We start from the raw sequence: 13,054 nt of genomic DNA on the forward strand, positions 1-13,054 counted from the left end.
TAACAGACACCGCAGAAATACAAAGCATCCTAAGAGACTACTACAGGCAACTCTATGCCAATAAGTTGGACAACCTGGAAAAAAATGGACAAATTCTTAGAAAGTTATAACCTTCCAAGACTGAACCAGGAAGAAATAGAAAATATGAACAGACCAATCACAAGTAATGAAATTGAAGCTGTGATTAAAAATCTTCCAACAAACAAAAGTCCAGGACCAGATGGCTTCACAGGTGAATTCTATCAAACATTTAGACAAGAGCTAACACCCATCCTTCTCAAACTCTTCCAAAAAATTGCGGAGGAAGGAGCACTCCCAAACTCATTCTATGAGGCCACCATAACCCTGATACCAAAACCAGACAAAGATACTACAAAAAAAGAAAATTACAGACCAATATCACTGATGAATATAGATGCAAAAATCCTAAACAAAATACTAGCAAACAGAATCCAACAACACATTAAAAGGATCATACACCATGATCAAGTGGGATTTATCCCAGGGATGCAATGATTCTTCAATATACGCAAGTCAATCAATGTGATACGCCGTATTAACAAGTTGAAGAATAAAAACCATATGATTTTCTCAATAGATGCAGAAAAATCTTTTAACAAAATTCAACAACGATTTGTGATAAAAACTCTCCAGAAAGTGGGAATAGAGGGAACCTACTTCAACATTAAAAAGGCCATATATGACAAACCCACAGCAAACATCATTCTCAATGGTGAAAAATTGAAAGCATTTCCTCTAAGATCAGGAAAAAGAGAAGGATGGCCACTCTCACCATTATTATTCAACATAGATTTATAAGTGCTAGCCACGACAATCAGAGAAGGACAAGAAATAAAAGGAATAAAAATTGGAAAAGAAGAAGTAAAGCTGTCACTGTTTGCAGATGACATGATACTATACATAGAGCATCCTAAAGATGCCACCAGAAACCTACTAGAGCTAATCAATGAATTTAGTAATGTTGCAGGATACAAAATTAATGCACAGAAGTCTCTGGTATTCCTATACACTAATGATGAAAAATCTGAAAGGGAAATTAAGGAAATATTCCCATTTACCACTGCAACAAAAAGAATAAAATACCTAGGTATAAACATATCTAGGGAGACAAAAGACCTGTAGAAAACTATAAGACACTGATGAAAGAAATTAAAGATGATACCAACAGATGGAGAGATATACCATGTTCTTACATTGGAAGAATTAATATTGTGAAAATGACTACACTACCCAAAGCAATCTACAGATTCAATGCAATCACTATCAAATAACCAAAAGCATCTTTTACAGAACTAGAACAAAAAATCTGAAAATTTGTGTGGAGACAGAAAAGACCCTGAAGAGCCAAAGCAGTCTTGAGGCAAAAAAGCTGAGCTGGATGAATCAGAGTCCCTGACTTCAGACTATACTACAAAGCTACAGTAATCAATACAATATGGTACTGGCACAAAAACAGAAATATAGATCAATGGAACAAAATAGAAAGCCCAGAGATAAACCCACACAGCTATGGTCAACTAATCTATGACAAAGGAGGAAAGGATATACAAGGGAGAAAATACAGTATCTTCAACAAATCATGCTGGGAAAACTGGACAGCTATATGTAAAAGAATGAAATTAGAACACTTCTTAACACCATACACAAAAATAAACTCAGAATTGATTAGAGACCCAAATGTAAGAACAGACACTATAAAACTCTTAGAGGGCTTCCCTGGTGGCACAGTTGTTGAGAGTCCACCTGCCGATTCAGGGGACACAAGTTCATGCCCTGGTCTGGGAAGATCCCACATGCCATGGAGTGGCTAGGCCTGTGAGCCATGGCCACTGAGCCTGTGCATCCGGAGCCTGTGCTCCACAATGGGAGAGACCACAACAGTGAGAGGTCCACATACCACAAAAAAAAAAGAAAAAAAACTCTTAGAGTAAAACATTGGAAGAACACTCTTTGACGTAAATTACAGCAAGATCTTTTTTGATCCACCTCCTACAGTAATGGAAATAAAAACAAAAATAAACAAATGGGACCTAATGAAACTTCAAAGCTTTTGCACAGCAAAGGAAACCATAAACAAGATTAAAAGACAACCCTCAGTATGGGAGAAAATATTTGCAAAGGAATCAATGGACAAAGGATTAATATCCAAAGTATATAAATAGCTCATGAAGCTCAATATTTAAAAAACAAACATCCCTAACCAAAAATGGGCAGAAGACCTAAATAGACATTTCTCCAAAGAAGACATACAGATGGCCAAGAAGGACATGAAAAGCTCCTCAATATCAGTAATTACTAGAAAAATGCAAATCAAAACTACAATGAGGTATCACCTCACACCAGTTAGAATGGGCATCATCAGAAAGTTTTCGAACAACAAATTTTGGAGAGCGTGTGGAGACAAGGGAACCCTCTTGCCCTGTTTGTGGGAATGTAAATTGATACAGCCACTATGGAGAACAGTATGGAGGTTCCTTAAAAACTAAAAATAGAATTACCATATGACCCAGCAATCCCACTACTGGGCATATACCCAGAGAAAACCATAATTCAAAAAGGCACATGCACCCCAATGTTCCTTGCAGCACTATTTACAATAGCCAGGTCACAGAAGCAACCTAAATGTCCATCAACAGACGAATGAATAAAGAAGATGTGGTACGTATATACAATGCAATGTTACTCAGCCATAAAAAGGAATGAAATTGGGTCATTTGTTGAGACATGGATGGACCTAGAGACTGTCATACAGAATAAAGTAAGTCAGCAAGAGAAAAAAAATGTGTATATTAACGCATATATCTGGAACCAAGAAAAATGGTATGGACGAACCGCTTTGCAGGGCAGAAATTGAGACACAGATGTAGAGAAGACACATATGGACACCAATGGGGGAAAGCAGTGTGTGTGGGGTGGGGGGGGTGATTAACTGGGCAACTGGGTTTGACATGTACACCATGATGTGTATAAAATTGATGACTAATAAGAACAAGATGTATAAAAAAATAAAAATAAATAAAAGTCAAAAGTTCAAAAAAATAACAAAAAGAAATACAAAGGATCATGAGAGATTTCTACAAGCAACTATATACCAATAAAATGGACAACCTTCAAGAAATGGACAAATTCTTAGTAAAGCACAACCTTCCAAAACTGAACCAAGAAGAAATAGAAAATATAAACAGGCCAATCACAAGCACTGAAATTGAAAATGTGATTAAAAATCTTCCAACAAACAAAAGCACAGGACCAGATGGCTTCACAGGCTAATTCTATCAAACATTTAGAGAAGAGCTAACACTGTCCTTCTCAAACTCTTCCAAAACATAGCAGAGGGAGGAACACTCCCAAACTCATTCTATGAGGTCACCATCACGCTGATACCAAAACCAGATAAAGATGTCACAAAAAAAAGAAAACTACAGGCCAATATCACTGATGAGCATAGATGCAAAATTCCTCAACTAATTACTAGCAACCAGAATCCAACAGCACATTAAAGGGATCATAGAACATGATCAAGTGGGGTTTATCCCAGGGTTGCAAGGACTCTTCAATATACACAAATCAATCAATGCGATACACCACATTAATAAACTGAAGTATAAAAGCCATATGATCATCTAAATAGATGCAGAAAAAGCTTTTGACAAAATTCAACACCAATTTCTGATAAAAACCCTTCAGAAAATAGGCATAGAGGGAACTTACCTCAACATAATAAAGGCCATATATGACAAACCCACAGGCAGCATCGGTCTCAATGGTGAAAAACTGAAACCTTTTTCACTAAGATCAGGAAGAAGACACTCTCACTACTATTATTCAACATAGATTTGGGAGTTTTAGCCACTGCAATCAGAGAAGAAAAAGAAATAAAAGTAATCCAAATTGGAAAAGAAGAAGTGAAGTGTCAATGTTGTCAGATGACATGATACTATACATAGCGAATCCTAAAGATGCTACCAGAAAAGTACTACAGCTAGTCAATGAATTTGGTAAATTAGCAGGATACAAAATTAATGCACAGAAATCTCTTGCATTCCTATACACTAATGATGAAAAATCTGAAAGAGAAGTTAAAGAAACACTCCCATTTATCATTACAACCAAAATAATAAAATACTTAGGAATAAACTGAAAGGAGACAAAAGAGCTGTATGCAGAAAATATGACACTAATGAAAGAAATTAAAGATTATTCAAACAGATGGAGAGATATACCATGTTCTTGGACTTGAAGAATCAATATTGTGAAAATGACTCTAGTACCCAAAGCAATCTACAGATTCAGTGCAATCCCTTTCAAACTACCAATGGCATTTGTCACAGAGCTAGAACAAAACATTTCAGAATTTGTATGGAAACACAAAAAATCCCAAATAGCCAAAGTAATCTTGAGAAAGAAAAATGAAGCTGGAGGAATCAGGCTCCTGGACTTCAGCCTATATTACAAAGCTGCAGTAATCAAGACAGCATGGTACTGGCACAAAAACAAAAATATAGATCAATGGAACAGGATAGAAAGCCTAGATATAAACCCACACACATGTGGTCACCTTATATTTGATAAAGGAGGCAAGAATATTCAATGGGGAAAAGACAGACTCTTCAGTAAGTGGTGCTGGGAAAACTTGACAGCTACATGTAAAAAAATGAAATTAGAACACTCCCTAACACTATACACAAAAATAAACTCAAAATGGATTAAAGACCTAAAAATAAGAACAGACACTATCAAACTCTTAGAGGAAAACATAGGCAGAACACTGTATGACATAAATCACAGCAAGATCCTTTTTGATCCACCTCCTAGAGAAATGGAAATAAAAACAAAAATAAACAAATGGGACCTAATGAAACTTAAAAGCTTTTGCACAGCAAACGAAACTATAAAGAAGACAAAAAGACAACCCTCAGAATGGGAGAAAATATTTGCAAGCAAAGCAACTGACAAAGGATTAATCTCCAAAATATACAAGCAGCTCATGCAGCTCAATATTAAAAAAACAAACAACCCGAGCCAAAAATGGGCAGAAGACCTAAATAGTTATTTCTCCAAGGAAGATATACAGATTGCCAACAAACACATGAAAGGATGCTCAGCATCACTAATCATTAGAGAAATGCAAATCAAAGCTGCAATGAGATATGACCTCACAACAGTCAGAATGGCCATAGTTAAAGTATGTACAAACAATAAACGCTGGAGAGGGTGTTGAGAAAAGCAAACCCTCTTGCATTGTTAGTGGGAATATAAATTGATACAGCCACTATTGAGAACAATATGGAAGTTCCTTAAAAAAATAAAAATAGAACTACAATATGACCCAGCAATCCCACTTTTGGTCATATACCCTGAGAAACCATAGTTCACAAAGAGTCATGTACCACAATGTTCATTGCTGCACTATTTACAATAGCTAGGACATGGAAGCAACCTAAGTGTCCATTGATAGAGGAATGGATAAAGAAGATGTGGCACATATATACAATGGAATATTACTCAGCCATATAAAGAAAGGAAATTGAGTTATTTGCAGTGAGGTTGGTGGACCTAGAGACTGTCATACAGAGTTAAGTAAGTCAGAAAGAGAAAAACAAATACCGTATGCTAACACATATATATGGAATCTAAAAAAAAAAAGGTCTGAAGAACCTAGGTTCAGACAGGAATAAAGACACAGATGTAAAGAATGGACTTGAGGACATGGGGAGGGGGAAATGTAAGCTGGGATGAAGAGAGAGAGTGGCTTGGACATATGTACACTACCAAATGTAAAATAGATAGCTAGTGGGAAGCAGCCACATGGCACAGGGAGATCAGGTCAGTGCTTTCTGTCCACCAAGAGGGGTGGGATATGGAGGGTGGGAGGGAGACACAAGAGAGAGGTGAAATGGGGATATATATATATGTATAGCTGATTCACTTTGTTATACAGCAGAAACTAACACACCATTGTAAAGCAATTATACTCCAATAAATATGTTAAAAAAATATACAGCTCACTCCATCCTAGGCCTACTAATCAGGATTTTCAGGGAAGGACCTTGGAATCTATATATTTCCTTTGCCCCAGCAATTCTGATGATAGGCAAATTTGGAAAGGATTTCACTTCACTACACTATGTCACTGTGGCTAAATATTCTAGTTGGTTCTTTCCCTCCATAGTAATTGGTCAAATTTTGTGATTTGTATTTTTCTTGTCTATTTGTTTATTGTGTATACATCTTCTGGATTGTAAATTCAAGCTCTACAAGGGTGTATATCAGGTCTGCCTTTTCACTATTCTATCCCCAGCACTAGAACAGTGCTTGGTATGTACTTGATGTTCAGTAATATTTGTGGAATGAAAGAATGAAATTTTTATACTATTTTAAATGTTATACTCCATTTACAGTTATTACAAAACACTGGCTATATTCCCTGTGTTATACAGTACGTCCTTGTAGCCTTTCACCCAACTGTTTGTACCTCCCACTGCCCCATCTCTATATTGCCCTTCCCCTCCCCACTGGTAATCATTAGTTTGTTCTTTGTATCTGTGAGTCTGCTTCTTTTTTGTTATATTCACTAATTTGCTGTAGTTTTTAGATTCCATATATAAGTGATATCATACATATTTGTCTTTCTCAGTCTGACTTATTTCACTTAGCATAATGTCCTCCAAGTCCATCCATGTTGCTACAAATGGCAAATTTTTTTGTTCTTTCATGGCTGAGTAGTATTGCAGTGTGTGTGTGTGTGTGTGTGTGTGTGTGTGTGTGTGTGTGTGTGTGTTCCACATCTTCTTTAACCATTCATCTGTTGATGGACACTTAGGTTGCTTCCTTATCTTGGCAATTGTAAATAATGCTGCTAAGAACATTGAAGTGCATGTATTTTTTGAATTAGTGGTTTTTTTTTTTTGGATATGTACAGGAGTGGAATTGCTGGGTCATATGGTAGTTCTATTTTTAGTTTTTGGAGAAATATCTATACTGTTTTTCATAGTGGCTGCATCAATTTACATTCCTACCAACACTGTAAGAGGGTTTCCTTCAAACAAATGAATGTTTAATAGAAAGGTGTGCCCTCTATTTATAGCACACAGAATAAAAATATATAATAATATACATTTAAACTAATGGCAGTTTGGAATATTATTTTTTAATTATTTTAATAGAAATGTACTTAGAAACTTATAGGGCCTGAGAGTCATCATTTTAAATAGCCAATATATTTGAGCTGTCAATACATTGGAGTTATGGATATAGAAGATACTTATTCTACAAATGGTTATAGAAGATACTTATTTTATAAATTTATGAGCAACTTTGGAGGGATAAAATTTATCCAGGAGACTAAAGATTTGGAAACCAATTATCTCAATTTCCAGTTTCCTCAGTTAAGGAATCTGAGTCCCAGAGTGATAAAAAAAACTTGACCATGGGTCATATAAAATGGTTGAAAAACTGTATTATAAAAAATTACGGGTATTTATTTTGAAACAAAGAAATAAATACTTGAATTCCCTGGTGGCTTAGTGATTAGAATTTGGCGCTTTCACTGCCGTGGCCTGGGTTCAGTCCCTGGTCGGGGAACTGAGATTCTGCAAGCCACATGGCACAGCCAGAAATAGGAATAAATACTCTTTACATAATTGATAGCTGGAATGTAGAAGAGGCTATTTGGAGTAAGGTGGATCCAGAGTGAAAAACTGGAACCAAGGCCTAGAATTAATAAGACAATAGATACTGATTCAGTTTTAGGGAGAACATTTTTGGAAAAAAAAACTATCCAAAAACTTGACTGAGGAACCTTATAAAGTAGTATGTTCCATGTTCCTATTATTTTCATGCAAAGACTGAATAGCCATCCACCTATAATGCTGAAGAAGAAACTTTTACCTTAAATGGAAGGTTAGGCTAGTTGGCTTCCAAGATCTCTTCCATCATCTATGATTCTTTGAAAATGTAATAAACCCATTAAGATTATGTTTGTATACTGAATTATTTTCCTGGTGCCTTCCAGTTTTGAGAAATAGCCAGAGAGGAACTATGTCAGCCCTAGTATGTAATAAATTTCCATATAGTCCCAATGTTCACATATTATTATACCTTTATCATTATACAGTATATAATCATTCATTTCTCCCAAGAAGGGTGAAAAAAGAAGTTGAAAATAAATGGACATTGGCTTCTGTTTTCTGTCTTCTTCTCTCTTCCCAAGCCTTTATGACCCAAAGGAAGCCAAAAGCATCCTAAGAAAACTGGTATCGTTCTTCTTCTGCCCACACCATCATTTTCCCAAGCATCTGTGTCTAAGATTATTGTGAAAAAGAAGCATCAGTATTTGATAAGCGTCGTATTCAAAGACAGGAAATAGAGAAAGTACATGACAATTTAATGGAACTTTAGTAAGAAGTTGAAATTTTTTACTTTTTCTGAAGTCTAGTAGCTTATTCTCAATGAGACCATATACTGGGAAATTGAAATGGAACTATACTCTTTAAAATAGTGTTTCACCTATGGGAGAATTTAGCAAAACTAGAAAAAATAATATCCATAAATATTTTCCTTTTCTACCAGGTAATTTTCACTTGGGAGCCTACAAAGCAATCCATATGTTTCAGGTTTCACATTTAGCATTGAATGCTAAATACATCAAAGGTACTACATATCCTGAATTTGAAGAGAAAATGCCCCCCAAAAAAAAATTATAAAGAAGAATTAATCTTCTTGGACTAACTGAATAGTTCTTCTGTTTTGCCCTGGATTTTTTTTTGCAAAATCTTACCACGTAAAAGTTAACTTTATTCATGTTTTTTATTTACATTAGAGAATATCTAAGGTGGCTTTGTATTGAAGTGGACCTTGTTGTATAGAAGCAATTCTACTTGGTATACAAAGAAATGGTACCATAATCAAATTTAGATCTGAAATTATGAAATGCTATTGAATGACTTTCTACACTAAAAGAGAATATACAGGTTTTAAGAATTCTTCTTCCACTTTGTAGATTGGCGTGACAATTCTACTTTGTAGAGTCATATGGCAAAATTATAAAGGTTACAAACTCTAATCATATAAAATGAGCTTTTTGAAAATTACATGAGAAACTTGAGAATAAAATTGGTTTTAGACTGCAGCTTCCAAAAAATGTTGGAGTAGACATAATTTTCCCTATCCTTCCCAGTAAGTACAACTAAAATCCCTAGACATTATATATAAAACAAATATAAGAAGACTGTGAAGGGTGTAAAGACCTCACATCTGCTAGGGACCACAGGACCTAAAGAATAACATAAAAATATATACATTCATTTATTTATTATTAACCATTTTTTAATTGAAGTATAGTTAGTTTACAATGATGTGTTAGTTTCAGGTGTACAGCAAAGTGATTCAGTTACATGTATATACATATATATGTATATATATATATATATTCTTCTTCAGATTTTTTTCCATTATAGGTTATTACAAGATATTGAATATAGTACCCTGTGCTATACAGTAGATCCTTGTTGGTTATCTATTTTATATATAATAGTGTATATATATTAATCCCAAACTCCTAATTTGTCTCTTCCCCCACCCCGCTATCCCCTTTGGTAATAAGTTTATTTTCTATGTCTGTGAGTCTTATTTCTGTTTTGTAAATAAGTTCATTTGTATCATTATTTTAGATTCCACATATAAGTGATATCATATGATATTTGTCTTTCTCTGTCTGACTTCACTTAATACAATGATCTCTAGGCCCATCTGTGTTGCTGGAAATAGTATTATTTCATTCTTTTTATGGAATATGGTAATATTCCATTGTATATATATACCACATGTTTATCCATTCATCTGTCAATGGACATTTAGGTTGCCCTATAACTATTAAGGAAATTGAATTCAAAAAAGTCTCCCCAAAAAAGAATCTACAAGTACCCATAACCTACAGCTAACATCATACTTTAATGGTGAAAAATAGAATGCTTTTCCTCTGAGACCAAAAACAAGATGTCCACTCTAAACACCTTTATTCAATATAGTAGTAGAAGTTCTAACCAGCACAATAAATCAAGAAAAGGAAATAAAAGATACACTTGATTAGCTGTGTAGAAAATCATAAAGAATCTACAAAACACTCTTACAACTAATAAGTGAATTCACCAAAGTCTCTGGATACAAGATCATCATATAAAAATCAATTGCATGTCTATATAGTAAAAATAAATGCAATGAAATTGAAATTTAAGATATGAGTAAATTATTTGCAATCCCTCAAAAAATCAAATACTTACATGTAACTCTAACAAAACATGTACAGGATTTGTATGCTGAAAACTACAAAACACCGATGAAAGAAATAAAAGAAATTCTAAATAAATGGAGAGACATTCTGTGTTCATGTACTGGAAGACTCGACATAGTAAAAATGTAAATTCCCCCCAAATTGATATTCAGGTTTAACATAATTCCTATAAAATTCCAGCAAGATTGTTTGTTGATGTAGACAAGATAATTCTAAAATTCACATGGAAAGGAAATATGCTAGTATAGCTAAAACAGTTCTTGACAAAAACAATAAAGTGGAAGAAATCCATCTACCCAATTTTGAGACTTATTATATAACTACAGTAACCAAGACTGTGGTATTGGCAGGGTGATAAGACGTATAGATCATTGGAACAGAATGGAAAGCCCAGAAATAGTCCTGCACAACCATGGCCAACTTAGTTGATTTTTGACAAAGGTGCAGAAGCAATTCAATGGAGGAAGTCTTTTCAAGAAATGGTGCTGGAACAATTGGATATCTATAGGAAAACATAAATTAACCTTGATGTAAATCTCACACCTTATACAAAGTGAATTCATAATGGATCAGAGATTTAAGTTTAAAAAATAAAACTATAAAAATTTTAGATAACATAGGAGAAAATCTTTGTGGCCTAGGGCTTGGTGAAGAATTCTTAGGAATAGGACTAAAAGCATAATCCATAAAAGAAAAAAGCAGTAACTTGGACTTCATCAAAATTAAAAAAAAAACTTTTGTGCTGTAAAAGACAAGGATGATGAAAATACAAGCTACAGATGAGGAGAAAATATTTGCAAACCACATATCTGACAAAGAACTCATATCTGCTACAGAATGGGAGAAATTTTGCAAAACCACTTATCTGACAAAAATTCATATCTAGAATATATAATGTACTTTCAAAACTTAATATTAAAGAAAAGACAAAAATTACAAAATGTACAAGAGACATGAAGAGACATTTCACTGATATATGGATGGCAAAAAGCACATGAAAAGATTTTCAACATCACTAGCCATTAGGGAAATTAAATTAAGAACTTGATGATCTATTGCTACATGCACCAATGAGAACAGCTAAAAGAAAAAGAATTACTTATAATACGAAGTCCTGGCAAGAATGCCAAGAAACTGGATCTCTCATACATTGCTGGTAGAAATATAAAATGGCACAACTTTTATGGAAACAATTTGGCAGTTTCTTTTAAAATTAAACATATAATTACCATTTGACCCAGCAGTTGCATTCTTGGGCATTTATCTCAGAGAAATGAAAACTTACATCAGCACAAAAACCTGTACATGATTGTTCATAGAAGATTTTTAGCTGTATATAATAGCCAAAAATTAGAAACAACCCAAGTGTCCTCCAAGTGAAGGGTTAAAAAAACATTGCAAAGAAACAGAAACAAAATGGTACATAAGTATCATGGAAGAATACTTAGCAATAAAAATGAATGGACTATTGATGTATGTGACTTTAATAAATTTCCAGGAAATTAAGCTGAATGAGAAAAGCCAATTTTTTGAAATTTTTGAAGTCACATGTATGACTCCATTTATATAACTTTCTCAAAATGACACCATTATAGAGGTGGAAAACAGATTGGTGGATGCCAGGAGTTGAGGATGGTGGGAGGGAGGAGAAGAATGGTGTGATAAAGGAACATAGAATTGTACACATATATTGTACAATATCAATTTCCTTTTTCTGTTATGGTGCTATAATTATGTAAAATGTAAACTGGAGGAAACTGAATGAAGACCAATTTTTGCAACTTCCTGTAACTCGAAATTTATTTTACTATAAAAAGTTTTAAAAATTGATTCTAAATCTAATAAAATGCAATTTTAGAATACTTAAAATACGCAGGTAGTCATTATGGAGCCAAACAAAGTTACTAGAAGGCACATTTTCACGTACAAAGAGCAAGACTGGAAATGGGATATGAACTATAGCTAGAGCTGCATGTCTGGTCCCTTTCAGAAAAGAACCAATTCATGTTTCTTTTGAAATATTTGGTGGATAATTTTCACCAGAAATAAAAACAAAAACAAAAAAGTGTTCTGCGACAGGTTGCATGTTGCTTGAAAGTCTGAGTATTTAGATAAATATTTCTTCTAATAAGGTATTTTAAAATAAAAGCAGCTACTTTTATTTTAGCTTATTGAGTAATAATAAAACTGCATTATTCTAGGTATCTACTTATTCTTTTTAATCATATTTTATGCTGTATCCATTCATTATTTTAATGGCTAGAACTGCTAAGGTTTCTATTTTTACAAAACTTTCTCTTCTATTTCTCTTATAAAGACTTGGATTGGGAATCGAAGAAGAAAATATCGTTTAATGGGGATTGAAGTTCCACCTCCAAGAGGAGGCCCTGCTGATTTTTCTGAGCAGCCCGAATCTGGTTCTTTATCTGCACTCACACCAGGAGAGGAAGCTGGTCCTGAAGTAGGAGAGGATAATGACAGAAATGATGAAGTATCCATCTGTTTGTCTGAAGGAAGCTCGCAAGGTATTTTATATGCTCCATCTCCTAATGATATCTTCTGTGAATTTGATGGTTTTTTACTTGCTTTTCAGCTTACCGCACTTCAAATCTAAAGTCCTCAAAACATTTGGTTAAATATTTGAAAAGAACAGACATATTTTTATTCTATTTTAAAATGATAGTTGTATATATTTAAAGTGTGCAACATATTTAGATATACATGTACATAGTGAAATGATTA

The 13,054-nt window shown here is 34.1% G+C and overlaps 1 protein-coding gene across 1 annotated transcript in view; it reads left to right on the forward strand.

The window, feature by feature from the left end:
• HDX (highly divergent homeobox) overlaps window positions 1–13,054 on the forward strand; it is a 148,938-nt gene that overhangs the window by 102,344 nt on the left and 33,540 nt on the right. Inside the window, exon 5 of the mRNA XM_060138433.1 lies at window positions 12,630–12,837. Within this exon, the coding sequence (XP_059994416.1) occupies window positions 12,630–12,837 (208 nt within the window). The remainder of the gene's footprint in view (window positions 1–12,629; window positions 12,838–13,054) is intronic.

Source organism: Lagenorhynchus albirostris, chromosome X (genome assembly GCF_949774975.1).
Source record: "Lagenorhynchus albirostris chromosome X, mLagAlb1.1, whole genome shotgun sequence".
NCBI classification, from domain to species: Eukaryota; Metazoa; Chordata; class Mammalia; order Artiodactyla; family Delphinidae; genus Lagenorhynchus; species Lagenorhynchus albirostris.